General features: G+C 38.5%; 1 protein-coding gene across 1 annotated transcript in view; it reads left to right on the top strand.

The window, feature by feature from the left end:
- Positions 1-20,456, top strand: part of sec63 (SEC63 homolog, protein translocation regulator) — a 79,760-nt gene that overhangs the window by 46,555 nt on the left and 12,749 nt on the right. Inside the window, exons 6-16 of the mRNA XM_052025219.1 lie at positions 43-101; positions 1,824-1,874; positions 2,053-2,161; positions 3,967-4,061; positions 4,628-4,760; positions 6,975-7,067; positions 7,216-7,361; positions 14,475-14,622; positions 16,601-16,683; positions 16,906-16,971; positions 19,045-19,239. Coding sequence (XP_051881179.1) covers positions 43-101; positions 1,824-1,874; positions 2,053-2,161; positions 3,967-4,061; positions 4,628-4,760; positions 6,975-7,067; positions 7,216-7,361; positions 14,475-14,622; positions 16,601-16,683; positions 16,906-16,971; positions 19,045-19,239 — 1,178 coding nt within the window. The remainder of the gene's footprint in view (positions 1-42; positions 102-1,823; positions 1,875-2,052; positions 2,162-3,966; positions 4,062-4,627; positions 4,761-6,974; positions 7,068-7,215; positions 7,362-14,474; positions 14,623-16,600; positions 16,684-16,905; positions 16,972-19,044; positions 19,240-20,456) is intronic.

Genomic DNA, 20,456 nt, shown 5'->3' with positions numbered 1-20,456 from the left:
TTTAGCATAACTAAATGAATGGCAATAACTTTTTTGTTTCAGCTACTACTTTTGGTATAGCCCTTCCTTCATGGATCGTAGATCAGAAGAACTCCATGCTGGTATGTAATACTGAATGGTGGTTAATTCATTCCTCCATTTGTAAAGAGTATTGATTTGAACAAATAAATCTTTGCTGCAGCATTTAGCTCCAACATGATTGCATTACTAGACACTTATTCCCCTCTCCCCTTACTGTATTTCAAAGGGATCATTCCCTTTGTGACTCTCAGGTCCACTTTTCTGTCTCCACCTAATACTTGTTTGATATGACATTTCCCACGCAACACCTGTCCATTAACCTCTTCCCTTCCTGCTAACAGTCTTTCTATGTGAAACAATGATTTGCTTGCACTTCCAGTCTAGGGAACTGCATTCGATGTTCACCATGTGGTCTTTTCTACATTGGAGAAACCAAACGCAGAATGGGTGATCACTTCTGTGTTGTTCAGTCCACAGTGGTGACCCTGACCTTTTAGTTGTCTGCTGTTTTATCTCGCCATCCCATTCCCTTTCTTTTTTTTTCCCCCTATGACCTCTTGCCTTGTTACGCAATGAGCTCAATGCAAATGTGAGGAATAACACCTAATCTGTCTGGGCAGGTTGCAGCCTTCTGGACTTGGTATCAAGTCCTCCAAGTTTTGGTGACTCTCTTTTATGTCTATATTAGAGCTGGCCACTTCAACTTGTCATCATTTGGGCAACACATTACATAGATAAGCATAATCTGATCCTAACTGCTGCATCTACTGCTATCTTTACTCGTTTAATCTCTCCCTACCTTATTTCCTTTCTTCTACCCATCTCCTCCTTAACCTTCTCTACCACTGAAAATTAACTCTTTTCTCTTTCGCAGTTCTGTTGAAGGGTTCTGAACCTGAAACGTAAAGTTTCTCTTTCCACAGATGCTGTCTGACTTGCTGACTGTTTCCAACTACTTGTGTTTTTATTTCTGTAATTTGTGAGATTTGTTTTCGTCATAAAGGTGTGGCTAGACAAACATCACATAGAAAGTCCAAGCGACCATCACATGCCTTAATGTCACATGCTTAGTAGGATTTGGATTTATGCATTTGCAGTTATCCACAATGAGAAATCTTGGCATGGTATGGAAAATTGGGCGGCACGGTGGCGTAGCGGTTAACGCCACGCTATTACAGCGCCAGCGATCGGGGTTCGATTCTCGTCGCTGTCTGTAAGGAGTTTGTACGTTCTCCCATGTCTGCGTGGGTTTCCTCCGGGTGCTCCGGTTTCCTCCCACGTTCCAAAGACGTACGGGTAGGTTAATTTGGGTTTAAAATGGGTGGCGTGGACTCGTTGGGTCGGAAGGGCCTGTTACCACGCTGTAAATAAAAATTTAATTTAATTTTAATTTAAGAAAAGCAGAACTAAACATTTAAAACCAAAAGATATTCCAAAACAGAATTTTAGGGGGTGAAAGGGGAAGTATTATGTTAGGTTGTAAACAGTAAACTTTCTAATTTGATCTTGTTGGCATCCCAGTTGAAGCAAGATGCTCATTGTCCAAAGTGATTTCACTTTAGTTGTGACTATTCATGCAAATACTTTTGAAATGATGTGGTTTTGTATATCAGTTGATTTAAGTGCTAGTGAGCACTGGGTCTCAGTTGCAGCCAAATAGGAAGTAAGACCTTTCTAGTTAAGGTCAAGTAGGTGTTCATTTTAAATATAATTTGAGAAAATGAACACATACGTAATATTTTGGGGATATTTGACACTTAACAAGAAAAGCATAACAGTTCTGCCTTTATTACATTTTGTAGGTTTTGGCTGTGTATGGATTTGCATTCATGGTGATTCTTCCAGTGGTTGTGGTAAGTCTTTAGTTTCAGTTTGAACATCATTCAGCTGTTGTATGTTTGGATAATTTGTTTGATGTCTATAAATCTGAGGCCAGACTGTATCTCACAATACAAGATTGTTTAATTTTTCTAGTCTTCAGTGGATCTGTGTGCAACTTTAAACTAATTTTCTTTTTCTTAACTTATAAAGGGAACATGGTGGTACCGTTCTGTTCGATATAGTGGTGACCAGATTCTTATTCACACAACACAGCTGTACATGCATTTTTTGAACAGAACCCCCAATATGAACATGAAACGTGAGTAACTAAGTTTGATATTTTAATAACTTTGATTTCTTGGATTGTTAGTTACTCTTTGAACCATTGTAGTGTTAAGGAATATAAGTAATTGCAGAGCCTAATTTTCTTGAAGGTTTGATGTATTAAAAAGGTAAAATACGATATTTTATTTTAACACTTGTTTATTTATCACTCATTAATATTTGCTCTTGAAAGGTAGCCTTGTGTCGCTGACTTGTGCTGCATTGTGTATTTTTTTAAATGTTTGCCCCCTCCTGCTACAATTTAAAGTTATATCTCTCTCCTTTTAGGTCTTGTACCATCTTCAGTGCACACTTTCAGGAAGTTGTTTTCATATCTCTAAGTCTTTTCATCTGCACTATCTATTGATTTTGTGCAGTTAGTAATGAATTTTCCTGTCAAAATCCATCACTGAGGTTTTATTGGTGCTCTCTCTCCAAAGCCTATGCATATAGCTACAGTTTTTCTTTAATATGAGGCTGTGCCCATCCTTGCAGTAGTTTTTCCTTCAATGAAAGGAAAGCAACTTTCTCCTCTGAGGCTTGGTGAGGACTGCAGTAGCAAACCATGACGGTATGAACTGAAGTGGTAAACGTCTGGAATTGCATTGATCTAATCCCTGGCGCAAATATGCTCATCCCATCTGGTTCTCCCAGTTATGGTTTAATTATAAATGTTGGTAGCAAGGATGTGCTTAAAAAATTTGGTGTAGTTCAATCAATGTTCATTGTTTAAGAAGTGAAATAAAATTAGATTGATCAACAGGAGACTCCGACACCTTTACAATCCATAATTCAGAATGGAATTAGCAAGCACTTAGAATTGTACGGAATAATCAAGGACAGTCAGCCTAAATATGTTAAAGGCACATTGTGTTGATTTAATATTTATTGGTCTGGAGATTTCATAACAACACTTCACAGGACCTGTAAAGCAAAATATTTTAGATCAGTATTCAGCAGCCATCGTGTTTATGAATTTTTAGGGAGGTGAAAAAGATATTTTGTGCAAAGGTAGGGTAAAGAAATTAAATTCTTTATGTAAATAGAGCATAAAGAATGTATTGTCAAAATCTGTTGATGACACATTTAGGGGGAAAAGGTTTGATAAAGCAACAGGGAGAACAGGAAAAGTGCAGGAAAGTGAAGTATTTTGGTGCTGAAAATCTGAAATTAAAATTGCTGGAAGCATTTGTGGAGGGAGAAATTGGGGTAAAGCTACCGCTTAATTCAGATTAATAAAATGAACAGATGGGGCAAATATTTCATGTGTATAATTCTGAATTAATACATTTTTGGGAAGAAAAATAAGCATGCTCAATAGCACAGTATATGGGATTAGAAAGTAATTTTGAGGCCAAATTTGAAATGAACATTTTGCATTTGAGCAGAGAAGCCCGAGAAGAGATTCAGAAGGTTTTAAAATAGTTTAGAGGGTGAAAATGAAAAGAACATTTTGTTGGAGATATGAAAGTGAAGGGTTAACAATTTAAAACTCTTGGTTAGAATAAGGAGAGGGCTTTGGAAAGACATGCTTTGAATATGAAATTCTTTACCTTGGCACGGTTGAGGCCGAGGTCTGAAGGAAGATTACTTATTTGAAATAGAAAAAGGTGCGGAATGTAATTAGTAGTTTTGAGCTACTTTAAGACTAGTACGTTGCTTTGTGATTTAGGATGTCATATACTTACGGTGTGAAATATTCATTTCACTCACCTCTGATTTGGGTTTCATTTTGCCTGCCACCCTGCTCTTGTGATTAAAGAACACTGAGGTTATGTCATCTTTCTCCTTTGCTTTCAGGCCTTATAATGGTACTAACGGCTGCCTTTGAGTTTGATCCACGCAGTAACAAAGAAGCAGTCATGAGACCAACAGACAATGTTGAAATACCTCAGGTATGAATATTGTTGTGCATGTGGGTTTGTGCTTAATACTACTTTTCAGTCCCAAATTAGTGATATTAGATTGAGTGGTAAATGGAAAGTTAGTTCATCTTCTAAGGGGAAGGAGGGAATCATTAAGGTCATTTGAATTGGAAGTTTTCATACAGTGCAGATCATGGCAAAGTTTCCAGTGTTCTAACAACAAACCTAAACTGGCTTTGGAAAAATCCTACTTTTGATATTTTTGTTTCTTTCTTCAGTTATTTGTGTCTGAAGTACTACTTGAAAGGGGTGTTTTGCTGTTCTGTTTAGCCTGTGGGAATTGGAATAAGAATGCCTAGGAAGTTCATGTTAATTCAATTGGCTTGGGTCAGATTCACATGGATTAAGTTAGGCTCAAGTCCAAGTATGAAAGGTATGTTGTTGCAATCCTCAAAATGTTACTATTCAAATGTTCTCAGTGTTCATATTCAGTAAAATATTACTACAATACATGCAAGTCCAGATTGCGCCTTTTTTCCTTCCATTGAAATTCTTATTTAAGATAGTAATTTTTACTCCTATTTCTTAAATTACAGCTTATTCGAGAACTTGGTAATGTCAATGAGAAGAAGAAAGAACTTCCATTTTGTTTACCATACAGTGTAAAATCCAGAGTTTTGCTGCTTGCGCATCTTTCCAGGCTGGAAATCTGTCAAACTCTGGAAGAAGGTGAAATATGCTTAGAAAAGTAATAGGTTGGGCTGGGAATGAGTAAATTACTTTTACATTTCTAATAGAAATTAAAACATTGTTGACAATCCATGTATACTATTCGCCCTCAATTCACGATGTAATGGCCATAATTTTGCAGGCTTTTGTATTGTGAATTGACAGATTTGTACAAATGGATCCTCAATCTTCAGTCCTGTATAAGCACGTCAGGATACCAGCCCTCACTGGCATCAAGGAAACTGCTCTCAAAGATATGGCATGGATCTCTCCTTTCTGTACTATTCTGTTATTAATTAGGGGATCTATGGCTTCCACCAACAGATCAAACAGGTGTACTAAGTCACTTGAAAATTTCTCAAAGGAAGTAAAAAAGAGAGTAATATTCAACTATATTTTAAAAAAAGTGCACTAGAATTGGAGCACAAATGTGAGATCAAAATACAAGGTGAAGTAATATATATTAGAAAACTTGGAATTCCAAGATGTCTGAGGGATTAGAATACACGGTTTTAGTTTTTAAAACCAGAGGGGTTGGTAAACAGTAATTATGGCTTGTTATGTGCATTACCAGCAGTTTCCCAATTTAAGAAGGCATAAACTTCCAGTTTTTAACCCTAGAAATTCACAGTTCATGGTTGAATCTGTTCAATTTGCTAAGCACATTGGAGAAAGTTGCAGAATCACACCACTGAAGTAGCAGGGAATTATTGAAGTCGATTTCTGGATTTCCACATTTGTGTTCCCAAGAAATGCTTGTTTCTAAATTTTCTCCATCATAAGTTTGAGGATTAACCACACTGGTATCTCAATTGCAGATTCTGGGGCAGTATATGTTGCTTGATTTATGGTTTTTGTTTTTTTGTTTAATATTTGGGAGAGAAATTTAGTACCCTGCCTCACTATAAATTTTGGCAAAATTATTGCATTCCTATAACTTCATAAAATGAAAGAGCATTGATTTAAAAAGTTTGTTCCATAACAGATTGGAGGAAATGCTGCTTTATAATTGTGCAATTTCACAGGACAGTGTTGGTGCTTGATGGGCCTTTCTGGACGAATATTGCCTTGCAGCTAAGATGGAGTTATGTTTAATGTTGAGTGTTGAACCATTGATGCAGGAGATTATGAACATTGGGGAAGTCTTTCTGCTTGAGGAGTTATTGGAAAATTTCCATATTTCTCTACAACATGAGAGATGCCATTTGGCCCATCAAGTCTATGCCAGAATTATTCCATTCCCTACTATTTTCCCCTATAATCTATTTTCCTTAATTCCCATGAACGTAGAACATAGAACAGTACAGAACTTTCTCCCTGCCAAGATTCTACCACAAGGGGCCTTTCACTGACCAACCCACATAACTTTTGGAATTTAAAAGGGAATCTACACAGTCACAGGGAGAACATGCTAACTTGACACAGATGGCACTTGAGGTCAGAATCATACCTGGATCACTAGTGCTCTGAGGCAGCAGCTCTAATAGCACCATCACTATACCTATAAAATGGTGTTGTTCAAGTTTCTGCCAAATTTAGTTATTAATCACAAAGATAATGTTCCGTGAGCTGGTGTGGTAACATGTATCCCTTCCATTAAAGTATAGCCCTTGATGTATCTGATGCAATTTTGTTAGTACAATTAAAGATGGGTTTATCAGCAGAAGTAAACTTATTTAGTTATATCTATCATGCACCCTTGAAAATCTTTTGAAAAATTACCAGAAAGTACTTGAGAGCTGTACTCGGTCTTCGTTACCTGCTGATTTGCTGTCCCTGGATCCACATAGTGGTGTGGTTGATCACAGAATGAACAAGCAAGTCCATGTACTTTAAATAAAAATATGGAACTCTTCAATGCAGAAACCATTGTTATTTTAGAACTTTGTTCAGTCGCTAATAAATTTAATTCCTTGCCCATTGTATCTGAACTTTGTGACTCTGACTCTTAGGGTTGTCCTTGGAGGGTAAATGGCAATGAAACCAGATGCAGTGGGTAGGGAATTAAATTTACAAACCATTGACAAATAACAATGGATTCTGCATTGAAAAGTGTCATTTTTAAAATAAAATATCTGTGGAAACGAAAAGAGGTATTTGTGCATTTTCTTTTGCTGTACATCTGATAAGTTGCTTTTGACAAATCCTTTGTAATCGTTGTAGCATTAAGAACTTTCCTCAGCACTAAATGGCCCATTTGTTTATTTCTAAAAGATTACTGGTTTGTAATACGGAAGTGTCCTGTCCTCCTCCAAGAAATGATTAATGTTGGATGCCAGCTGACTCTGATGGCCAATACCCGAGGTGGTGAGTGATCTAATTGTGCTAATTAATAATAAATGCAATTCCTCCAGCTTTATTTGGGACACAGAATGTTAACGGGGAATAGTAGAAGTGAATAGTTTTAATGAGTTATTAATTTTTTTCATACATTTAAACTTGTGACTCTGGTTAGGAATCCACGCTCCCCGTTTGGAGTCCATTGAGAACTGTATGAAGCTGTCACAGATGTTGGTGCAGAGCCTATGGGAATCTAAATCCCCTCTACTTCAGCTTCCACTTTTTGAAGAGGAAAATCTCAAATATTGTTTGTCTAAAAAGGTAATAAATTATGTAGATACTATTATTTGCTTCCAAACTGTACTGCCAGTTGTAAAATATACAAATGTTCCACATTCTTTAGCTAGCTAGATTTGAGTAGAGAAGATTGATGCAAGAAATCTTTCATGTTTGTATTTTGGTAGGCCTTGTGATCTGCAGAGAGAGTGGTCTTGATGCACTTTTATCATTATGTACTTTTTTAATTCAGAGGATACTTGGCCAATTTGGGGGAAAACTTTTTTTGAGGAAAATATTCTTCATCTTGACATTTTTTGAACATATATTTGCATTTGTACGTGTGTATTTATGTTGTTGTAAGCAGTGTTCTTTGAGCTTGCATTGCTACACAGGATAATTTGTATTCAATATAATAATTAATGTAGGTTCTCAGATTTCTGTTCAGTGCATTAGAATATGGAACATTACAGCACAGCACAGTACAGGCCCATCGGCCCACGATGTTGCGCTGACATTTTATCCTGCTCTAAGATCTATCTAACGCTTCCTCCCCCATAGCCCTCCATTTTGCTATCATTCATGTGCCTATCTAAGAGTCTCTTAAACGTCCCTAATGTATCTGCCTCCACCACCTCTGCCGGCAGTGCGCTCCATGTACCCACCACTCTGTACAAACATTCCCCCCCCCCCCCCAATACCTTCTTCCAATCACCTTAAAATTAAGCCCCCTCATGTTAGCCATATTCACCCTGGGAAAAGGTCTCTGACTGTCCACTCGATTTATGCCTCTTGTCTTGTACACCTCTATCAAGTCGCCTCTCATCCTCCTCCGTTCCAAAGAGAAAAGCCCTAGCTCACTCAACCTATTTTCACAAGACATGCTCTCCAATCCAGGCAGCATCCTGGTAAATCTCCTCCACACTAGCTCTAAAGCTTCCAAATCCTTCCTATAATGAGGCGACCAGAACTGAACACAAACCTCCAAGTGTGGTCTAACCAGAGTTCTATAGAGCTGCAATGTTACCTCGCGGCGCTTGAACTCATAACCCCGACTAATGAAGGCCAATCCCCCATAGCCTTCCCAACAATCCTATTGACCTGCGCGGCAACCTTGAGGGATCTATGGACGTGGACCCCAAGTTCCCTCTGTTCCTCCACACTGCTAAGAGTCCTGTCATTAATCTTGTATTCTGCCTTCAAATTTGATCTTCCAAAGTGTATCACTTCACACTTTTCTGGATTGAACTCCATCTGCCACTTCTCAGCCTAGCTCTGCATCCTATCAATGTCCTGTTGTAACCTACAGCAACCTTCTACACTATCCACACCACCACCAACCTTTGTGTCATCTGCAAACTTAATAATCCACCCTTCCACATCTTCATCCAAGTCATTTATAAAACTTACAAAGAGCAAGGGTCTCAGAACAGACCCCTGTGGAATACCACTGGTCAATGACCTCCAGGCAGAATACTCTCCATGTACAACCACCCTCTGAGTTCTATGGGTGAGCCAATTCTGAATCCACACGGCCAAGTTTCACTGGATCCCATGCCTCCTGACTTTCTGAATGAGGAACCTTATCAAATGCCTTACTAAAATCCATGTACACCACATCCGCTGCTCTACCTTCATCAATGTGCTTTGTCACATCCTCAAAAAAAAATTCAACCAGGCTCCTGAGGCACGACCTGCTCCTCTCAAAGCCATGCTGACTATCCCTAATCGGCCTGTGCTTCTCCAAATGCTCATAAATCCTGCCTAAGAATCTTCTCCAGTAATTTGCCCACCACTGAGGTAAGACTCACTGGTCTGTAATTCCCAGGGTTATCCCTACTCCCTTTCTTGAACAAAGAAACAACCTTTGCCACCCTCCAATCATCTGGCACTACGCCTGTGGCCAGTGAGGATGCAAAGATCGTCGCCAAAGGTGCAGCAATTTCTTCCCTCACTTCCCTTAATGACCTTGGATATATCCCGTCCAGCCCCAGTGATTTATCTATCCTAATGTTTTACAAAAGTTCCAGCACATCCCCTTTCTTCAAGTTGACATGCTTATGTGTTTTAGCCTAGTGTACACCATCCTCACAAACATCAAGGTCTCTCTCACTGGTGAATACTGAAGCAAAGTATTCATTAAGGACCTCCCCTACCTCTTCCGACTCCAGGCACGTTTCCTCTTTTATCCCTGATCGGTCCTACCCTCTCTAGTCATCCTCCTATCCTTCACATACGTGAAGAACGCCTTGAGGTTTTCCTTGATCCTACTCGCCTAGGACTTCTCATGCCCCCGTCTAGCTCTCCTAAGTCCATTCTTTAAGCTCCCTCTTGGCTACCTTGTAACTCTCCAGAGCCCTGTCTGATCCTTGCTTTCTAAACCTTAGGTGAGCTTCTTTCTTCCTCTTGACAAGATATTTTTCATCTCGTCAACCATGGTTCCTTCACTCCACCATCCTTACCCTGCCTCAATGGGACAAACCTATCCAGAACCCCCTGCAAGTACTCCCGAAACAACCTCCACATTTCTGCTGTGCACTTCCCCAAGAACATATGTTCTCAGTTTACGCTTCCAAGTTCCAGCCTTATAGCATCATAATTCCCCCTCCCCCAATTAAATACTTTCCCATATTGTTTGCTCCTATCCCTCTCCAAGGCTTTGGTAAAGGTCAAGGAGTTATGGTCACTGTCTCCAAAATGCTCTCTCACCGAGAGATCTTTTTCAATCTTTTTTTTATTAGTTTTCAAATTAATACAGATTGATATATAGCATCAATATTTATACATGTAATACAAAGAGATCAGGATGACAATTATAGCATATATAATCATAAAGAACAATAAAATATTTTTTAAAATCTGTAGATCCAATGATCTCTTAGTAAATATAATATAAAAGGAAAGAAAAAGATTTATTATATAAATTTTAAAAAAACCCAAATCAATAAAAAAAAGTTATAAACAATATAAACTAAACAAAAAAAACTTTTTAAAAGAAAAACAAACAACAAAAAAAAAGAAAAAAAAACTGGGCTAAAATTTCTCAGTAGAAACAAAGCAATACTATGTCGTCAAGTCTGTTCCTCCAAGTTGGAAAGTTATTGAAAGGGGATCTACATCATGTGAAAATATTGAATAAATGGACTCCAAATATCTTCAAATTTAAGCGAAGGATCAACAGTACCACTCCTAATTTTTTCCAAGTTTAAACATGATATAGTTTAAGAAAACCATTGAAAAGTAGTAGGGGGTATTGGATCCTTCCATTTAAGCAAAATGGATCATTTGGCCACTCACCAAGAGATCTGAAACCTGATCAGGCTCATTGCCTAGTACTAGGTCCAGTATGGCCTTTCCACATACTGTGTCAGGAATCCTTCCTGGACACTCCTAATAAACTCTGCCCCATCTATCCCCTTTACACTAAGGAGGTGCCAATTAATATTAGGGAAGTTGAAATCACCCATGACCCTGTTATCTTTTGCACCTTTCCAAAATCTGTCTCCCAGTCTGCTCCTCAGTGTCTTTGCTGCTATGGGGGGGGGGGGGTGGGAGCACAGGGGTCTGAAGAATACTCCCAAATTAAGTGATCACTCCCTTCCTGTTTCTGACTTCCACCCGCACTGACTTCCATCCACCCAGTAGACGATCCCTCCAGGACGTCCTCCCTTTCTACAGCAGTGATAGCATCCGTGATCAGCAAAGCCACTCCCCCACCTCTTTTACCTCTGTCCCTGTCCCTTTTGAAACATCTAAACCCTGGAATATCCAGCAGCTGTTCCTGCCCTTGTGACAGCCAAGTCTCTGCAACGGCCACAACGTCATAGTTCCATGTACTTACCCATGCTCGAAGTTCATCACCCTTGTTCCTGATACTTCTCGCATTAAAGTAGACACACTTCAGCCCATCCAACTGACTACAATTTTGCCATTTCAACTGCCTATCCTTCCTCAGTCTTCCTACATGCTGCATCTACTTGTACACTAAATCTACCAACCTCTGACTTATCACTTGGGTTCCCATTAATGTGATGAATCTGCTTGTGTAGTGTTTGTTATATATCTTTAAAATTTAAATATTCAGATATTTAAGCACTTGAGTAAATTTTTTGAACTTTATGCAGTGCAATATTTTTTGATCAAAATTTGTTTTAAAGCATCTGACATGTCTGACTTTAGTTTTTATAGTTGCAAATAAATGTCTGAAATGTACTGAATCGGTGTATTTTTGCATTATCAGGATCTTAAAAACTTTATCCTGCAGTAAAAGTAGAAGAATGATAATTTTCAATCACTTCACAAAATATTTGCTCCTTTGTACTTAATATTTCACCATTTGGCTAATATTTTGCGCAGAAAGACACTTTGTGAAGGACGCATACTTATGTACTATAAAATGAAAGCAATCTGTGCTGCTGCTGCTCATGGGTGTACCGACCTTCATGCTTTTTTGAGGGATGGTGATGGTATTACAAATCCGTAATTTAACACATTGTTAATTGCCCTTGAAGGTTGTAGTGAGTTATCGTGTAGTTATTGTTTTGAAGGTAGGGAGTTCCTTGTCTTAAGGATTGGTATTATGTATTCTAGGCAGGATGAGGTGTAACTTGGGGGGAGCTTGCAGATGTTGGTGGCATTCTTGTCCTGATGCCCTTGTCCTCTAAGTGGTAGAGGTCACAGGTTTGGGAGTTATTGTGCAAGAAGTCTTTGTGAGGTGTTGATTCTTGATTGTACTGACGAGAGCCATGGTGCATTTGTGATGCAGCAAGTAGATATTTAGGATGATGAACAGTTTTTTTTCCTGAATGGTGTGAGCTGCTGTAGTGTCATTGGAGTGTCACTCATGTAGGCTATTGGGAAAGAAATTCATCAAACTCTTGGTGTGCCCTGTCATTGATGACAAGATTTTGGAATCCTCTTCTTGTGGCCATAATTTTTATGTAGCTTGTCCAATTAAGTTTGTAACATTGTACCCCAGCATGTTGGTAGTGAGAGATTTGGCAACGTTAATGCCATTGAATATCACGGGATTAGATTCTCTTGGAGATGGTTATTGCCTGACACTGATGTTAACTATCTCTTTTTAGCACAAGATAAAATGTACATTCTTGCTGCATTTGGTCATTGGTTCGTTACGTAAGGACTGATGAAAGGAATTCAATATTGCAGTCATCTGTGAGCATTCTTCTGGAATGGATGGATGGTTATTGATCAAAGAGGGTACATAAGTATGTATATGAATTAGGAGCAGGCTTGGTCTGTCAATGATCTGATTGTAACCTCAACACTGCATATCTACCTACCAACCTCCACTTCCCTAAGCTTTGATCACCTTATCAAGAATCTATCTAACCAAGACTGAAACTTTCTTCAGTGAAAATGGTGCCATTTAATATTTTTAAAAGACTCTTGGGGGGGGGGGGGTGGGGGTGAAATCACCTCATTCTCTTAAATGGATAATTCCTTTTTTTTAAATGGTAACTCCAAGTTTTATATCCTTCTGTAAGGAACCATACTGTCCACATCCATCGATCAGGATTTTGTTTTGATCAAGTTGGTCTTCTAAGCTCTAGCAGATACAAGTCAAGCCTGTCGAACCATTCCTCATAAGACAAGCTACCCATTCTAAGTGTCAGTCTGACCCATGTATATTCTTAAATAAGGAGCCTAATCCTGTATGCAGTAATTCAAGATGTGGTCTCATCAATACCCTAAATAACTGAAGCATTGCCACCTACTTCACTATTCAATTCCCTTGGCAATAAACAATGAAGCTTTTTTTTTCGCTTTCCTAGTTACTTGCTGTGCCTGTATCTTGGCCATTTATGAATCATGCCTCAGGCACCCAGACCATTTGCATCTCAGAGGTCTCTAGTTTCTCAGTAGTTAATGAGGTTTTCTATATTTCTTGCCAAAATGTACTATTTTACCACATACGCACTTTGCTAGATCTTTGCCTTCTCATTGCATTCCTTTGTAGCCTCCTTATGACCTCTTCGCAAGTTATTCTCCGACTTATCTTTGTGTCATCAGCAAATTTAGCAACCATATCTTTGGTGCCTTTATACAAGTCATTTATATAAATAAATTGAGGCCCTACTACTGAATTCTGTGGAATATCACTCATGACATCTTCCCAACCAAGAGAAACAGCCATTTGTATCTACTGTACGTTTCTTGATAGCTACCTGCGTTTTATCCATATCAATCTGTGGTTTTATTTTTCACAAAACCTTTGGTTCAGCGCTGTAGCAAAAGCCTTCTGGAAATGTAGTTCCCTTTTATCCATATTACTATTTCAAATGTATTTTCTAAGTTCAAAGCTGTAACATCTTTAATAATACCATAAGGCACAGCCAGAAATGTCCTGGGCTGTGGATGGCTTCCACAACAGGTAACAGACAGATAATGGAGGGTTTTCTGTTTGTTGTTCACTGACTTCAATTTTTACTGGGGCTTTTCCATGCCATGCATTCTGAAGTCCTGCCTTAATGTCAAGGGCAGTCTTCCTTCTTTCCTGGAAGTCAACATTTTTGTCCAGGTTTAGATAAAAGTTGCAATGAAGTGGTCCTGGAAGAACCTTGAAATGACTATCGGTTTCTGGACTTTAGATAAATGTAATTTGACAGTACTATCAGTGTCACCCTGCATTAAATTGCTGAAGATTTGAGAATAGACAGATTTTATAGTTAGATTTAGTTTGTCATTTTCATGGACATGAACTGGATATCAGAGCAGTACCTGTATTGTAGTTGTACTGAAGCAATTTGGCTGGAGGCACAGCTAGTTCTGGAACGCAAGTTCACAGCACTTTAGTTGAGGCTTTGTTAGGACCTATCGGCTTTACTTTATTCAGCGTACCTTGGCTATTCTAGATACTGTGTAGTGTGTTGAACTGGTTGAAGGTTGGCTTTTATTCATTTGAGCTGTAATCCAAATCATGGCCATTGTAGATTTTGTTTTAAAAAGCTGTAGAACACAACATAAAAGCAGCACAATAGTAAAGTGTTTTATTCTACATGACTTTTCTTGTAATACATCAACTGGAACTATATGTATTGATCATTGGTTTAACTTGCAGTTCGTTATTGAGTATTGCTGTTGAAAAACTATAATTTGTTAAATATTAGAGTTCCGTTTTCTTTATTTCCACAACAGTACAAAGTCCGAACAATTCAAGACTTGGTTAGCATGAAAGATGCTGATCGTCGTAATATGTTGCGTTTCCTGAGCGAGGAGAAATATGGTGAGGTCATGGCAGTACTTGGGAGCTTCCCACATGTTAGCATGGATATAAAGCTGCAAGGTATGAATCAGTAATACAAGAATTGTCTGTTAGTGTGCATTTTTAAGATACTGGGAGAATTATAATTTGCTATTACTTTTGCAAAGTATCAAGTCATATAATATTATGTAACGTACCAGCAACAAAAGAAACACGGAGTCGTGTATAAGTGTTAGAAACAATTTTATTAATAACTACTTATGATAAGAAAAATAAAAATGTTAGATCTTAAGCATTAACCTCAAAAGCTAAACTTGAAGTGTGTGTGTGGCAAATTCCCAAACTCCAAGTCCAGGAATAGTTCTCAAAGTTCAGTTCAGCAAGCCATAAGGTGAAACGTGAGCAAAGGCTTTTGCAAAACCACCGTTGACTGAAGAGAAAATGTAGAGAGAGAATAGAGAAATTACGAAATCCAAATGTTCCACAATGAAACCCATATGACACCTCTGTCGCTGATCTCCACTGCTTTGTTCCGAAGTATCTGCCACCCCGAAAGGCATTCGAGATGTGGCTGTCCACACAAATACCTGTTTCCTTCTACAGGTTAATGCCAAAGTGGACTCCACTGAATTATTCCAAAAATCCATACGTGGATTGTAGTGACAGACACGGTTATTGTTTTCCATCCATCGATACAGAGACCAGCAGGCAGTGTTCCTCTTTCTCCTCTCTCTGACTGAACCAAAACGTCAGTACGTTGTTATCTCCTGTTGTTGTCCTAATAATGCCACACACACACACACACACACACACACACACACACACACACACACACACACACACACACACACACACACACACACACACACACACACACACACACACACACACACACACACACACACACACACACCCTGTATTATTCCAATTAGCAACCATATTTGTCATTAGTCTGCATTTTAGAGTTCTGGGAAAGTCCAATAATGTCTGGTGCAAGTTGGTTGATGCTTTCCAATGTTGGAAGGCCTCCTACAAAACTGACCTTGTTTCCAGCATCCATGGTTTCTTTTGTGAATTTTTATGCTGAGAAATGAATTTGTGTTTCTGGCATCATGTATCAGGATAAAGTATTCTCCAGGCCAAACGTGGTAAAGCTCCTATACTGACCAACAACTCCTCTTTATTTCAAATTAACAGCATTTCTTCCAGCGTCACTTCTGCCTTCTCTTAGAGTGGGCACTGATTAATACTAAGTTAACAGTTTTATGGTGGATTGAGACAGGCAGATGCATGCAAAGTTCTGGGTTTTACCAGTATCTTTTTCCCAGGGTCAAAATGTCTAATACTAGAGGGCATCCACAAAAGGCGAGAGGAAGAAAGTTGAAAGGAAATGTGTGGTGCACGTTTTTTTTTTACACAGATGTGCCTGGAATGTGCTGCCAAGGGTGGTGGTGGAGGCAGATATGACAAAGGCATGTAAGACGCTCTTAGATAGGCACATGAATATGCAGAGGGATATGGACCCATGTGCAGGCAAGAGGGATTAGGTGTTGTTGGCTTAATTAGTTCAGCACAACATCCTGGCCGTAGGGCCTTTTCCTGTGCTGTACTGTTCTACGTTTGGAACATTTTCCTTTTAATTGAGAGGAACTTGGAATGTTAGAACTAGAGTGAGGCTATTTTTACGTGGAATTGCTATGCTCACTGGGAGCAGACCTCATTGCAGCCGTTTGCCAGCACGGCTGGTGACATGGCAGAACTGAACATAATGGGAATCTTCACTATATACTGTATTAGTATGCCCTTGAATGCTGCTCTGTAGCATTTAGAAGTGATCACAGGATTGAATAAATGCCATATTGAGAAGTTCTTAAATTGATTCATAGTTTACAATCTCTCATATAATGTGAGTGGAGATCTAGTGAACTTTTTATCTTTCTCCAAAATCTGGTAACCAACCTGAGTATTCGTTGGTGAATTATGTTGCACTAGAAGAGGTTTAGAGATGGAATGTTAAAGGAATAAATCAGAAATCATATTTTGTTTTGCTCCTCCTCAGTTTTGGATGATGAAGACAGCAGCAACATTACTGCAGGATCAATTGTCACTGTCACTGTGACGCTTAGCAGAGAGGATATGGCTGTAAGTACCAGTATTCATAAGAAAGATTGTGGATTGCAATTACTCTTTCACAAGATTTTTATAGCACCTTCCCCACTTTCTGCTTTCTGCAAGACCACTCTCTCCGTGACACTCTGGTTCGCTCATCCCTACCCACCCATCCTTCCCCTGGCACTTGCCCCCGCAATTGTAGTATTTTGTGTTCCATATTTTGTTTCAACTTTTTAAAATCTTTTTTCAAAGGCCATCTTTGAAAAGGAACAAGAACATGGTGCTTGTATAAATGAAGAGCAGGACACTGATGACATAGTAAGTTTAAATGACAATTATGTCTTGTAGGCGAATTTTAGCCAATTATGTCTTGTAGGCAAAAACTGCAATATTTACATTCGTTATGTTTGAACTTTTTGCATGTAATTTCAATACACCTTGTGTTTATTGTATTTTAACCTGTGCTATTCTTAGGGGAATCACAGCAGGATGCTCATTTTTTATGAAAACAAAGTTAAATCAAAAGAGTGCATTTTTAATTTGTGCTTTCACCCTTTTGAACAGGCAGTAATTTAACTATTTGTCCCATTGCTGGTCAGTACACTTCAGAAATATTTTGAGTTCTGAATGGCAGAACTTCATCTACAAGTATACTCTAGTAATATTGTGACCAGTTCTAGCTTAACAGCTGGCTTTGATTGCAGCTGTTTTCAAGTAACTTGCCTGTCCTGCTAAGTCTGCACCATCTGATACTTAAATTCTTTTGAGATGAGATATCTGTTGAAGTGCAGTATGTGCATTTGTATTGGTTTCCTTTTCCCCCATCCCACAGTACTTTATCATGGGAGTTACGTGGATAGACTGCACAGAACTTCTATTCTTCATTATAGAACCTGGTAATGTGTCTTCTATTTGAATAAGGGTTAAGTGCATCTACTTTGCATTGTTCATATCCATGTTTATTTATAGTAGCCTAGCAGAGCGCTGTCATTGGGTGGCACAGAATTGTGTTTCCATGTAAGATGTGTGCAATGTCAAGTGATCTAGTAATGCTTAGGGTTTTTCATGCTCACTTTTATGCTGAAAACTATGCTTAAATTTGCCACAGAATTGCATCCACCCATCAGTAATCACACTGCAATGCCTCCACAAAGTATGCATACTAATAGTGCATCAAGATTACAAATTACCATAAAAAAGAAAATGGTATAAAAATTTATAATGTTGACAGTATGTAGGTACAAGATTTCTATTATAATTGATGTACAGTGGCATGACGTGATTAAAAAAAAGAATGTGGTCTCTCTTGCTGTCTTTGGGTTATGGTTTCTCTTTGACTGTTCCATCTGTTATCTTCAAATTTTCTTGTTGTCTTTCAATTTTTGATGGTAGGTGGTGGTATCAGGAAAAAGCTACTGATAGCATCTGACTATTATTTTGTGTGGAGTTCCAGGAAAACCCTTTCCAATTTCACCATCAATCATTCATGCTTCACTCTTTCTCTCTTGTGACCCTTTCTCCTTGCCAATCAAATACTTTGCCATTACTGTTATGCACATAATCCCACCATTGTTCTTATTGCTTCTTTTCTGCACCAGGATCCCAATCCCTTTATTTTCCCCATTCTTTTACTCTGCTGCTTTATTTATTCAGCCTTAATGTATTTATTCAGCCTTTCACTCTTCAACCATCTCCCCAACCTCTTCACACCCATGATATCTACAAAAACAACCAGAGAGAGGAGAAATTTCCCAACAGGTCAGTTATCCATCACCTCATATGTTCCCCTGAAAATTCTTGGTTGTTAACTTCACTTTTTAAAAAGGGGAAAAAATGCTGCTCTGCTCTCTGCTTCTCCACCTCTGACTCTGTTGTAAACCAATACCACTTGCCTGAATGTTAATAAAATATAGATGATGGCTCTTTAGGAAAATTGAAAGTAAAAGAAACCATACGTTTCTACTTCCTTCTTATTGTAATGACCTCTTTACCTGCCTTTCACAGACACTACCTCACCAAATGCCCTAGGGGCTGTCCCTACTCTTTTTTCTCATGTTCCTTGGCTAAATTGTTTTATTCTCAAATAATTGATTTAATAGGCTATTCTGAATGCATAAATATTCAATACTTTGTGGTATTCTACTGCTCTTTTATGAAATAAATTAGGACAAATAGAGAAGTTATAAATATTTTCTGACTGAGGAATTTTAAGCACACCATTGAAGTTTAATATTTGTGCCTTTAGATATTGGGATTAACTATCTATATTCTGATTCTTTTGTATTTGATTTTAAGCTACACACTGCCGTGCACTTAAAATTAACACCTATAAATGTATTTAGCACATGGAAGTTTGCAATGGTTTAATATCATTTCACATTGGTTTAACAGCAAGGAACTGGTGGTGCTAAAAGTAAAAAGAAAGCCTGGCAGAAGAATAAAGGAACCAAGAAACCCCCTAAATCTAAGAAAAAGAAACCAACCAAAAAGAAGGGAGCCACTCAGCCAACACAACAGCAGCCAACGGAGCAACAGAAGCAGAAACAGAAGCACAGTCAAGCTAATGGCTCAGTTGTAGCAGGCAATGTATGACACATGCTCTTTCTTCAAATCTTTAAGTCACCTGAACTGCTTGGTAATTTTAAGAGATTTGAATGAATCCATGTGCAGCACGTGGGCCTTGGGGCCCTGACCATAGGTTGGATCTGATTCCATAATAGCAGTGGTTCCAGTACTGATTCCAATGACATCCCACTGATTGCAGGCACCCAATCTGAAAATAACCTGTTTGTTGTTTTCTATCAATTAACCTTTTCTCATTCCGTGCCAGTATCTTGTTACAGAATACCATGTGTTCTAATTTACTTCAGTAAACTCTTACATAGCACCTTATCAAAGGCTTTCTGAAAGTCTAAATACACTACATCAACTTGTTTACCCTTGTGTGTTCTGCTAATTACAACAAGCAAATTCCAGCAAGCTTGTCAAACATAATTTCCGTGTTATAAATCCATGCTGACCCTGCCCAATCCTAATATCATTTTCCAAGTGCCCTGTTACCACTTACTTGAATAATCGTTCCTAGGTCTTTGATGTTGATTTGTCTTGTTAGATCAGATATATGAACATTTGGACTTTTGGGTGATTTTTTTTCTTGGTGATTTGTACCAAGGCACGGCACATTTTAGTGGAAAGGAAACATAGTAAGGGTGTTGTTGCAGTTTACAAATACATTTATGTTTTCTGCTTGTCGGAAAATCTTTCCTGCCTTTTATTGCTTCCTAGCATGTAATCTTTTAATGTTTCTGCATCAGTGGATTAGTGTGTTCTTCAGGGTAGATTGTAAATTTGACAGCATTGAAGACGCTTCACACATGAGGGATCCTCCTGTTCAAGCATGACATGTATCAGTTTTACATACTTAGAGCACCTGTAAAAGTATTTGGCCGCAGGTTAGATCTCATTCCATATTGCAGAATAGTTTGAGACTAGGAAGTTAAAACTTTCAGAATGTTGGTAGGCTGTTTCTCCTTGTGGTCTGTAATCAGTCCAAAGTTGACAGGAATATTCCTCCAGTCCATTAATTAATTCATGCTGACTTCTTAATAAGTTAGTTTGTATAGATTAAATCCTATCCCATGTGTGCTACCAATTTTTTAGTACCTCACGATCTAATAAGCAGGTAGGGAATTACTGTTGCGGGGAAACAAGAACAAGCTGCTGGAGGAATTCATGGGTCAGGCAGCATGTGTGGAGGCAAAGGGATAGTCGATGTTTTGGCTTGAGACTCTGCATCAGGACTG

This window comes from Pristis pectinata, chromosome 10 (genome assembly GCF_009764475.1).
Source record: "Pristis pectinata isolate sPriPec2 chromosome 10, sPriPec2.1.pri, whole genome shotgun sequence".
Lineage (NCBI taxonomy): Eukaryota > Metazoa > Chordata > Chondrichthyes > Rhinopristiformes > Pristidae > Pristis > Pristis pectinata.
Note: the sequence above shows the minus strand (reverse complement) of the source record. Positions and strands in the feature narration are given on the sequence as shown.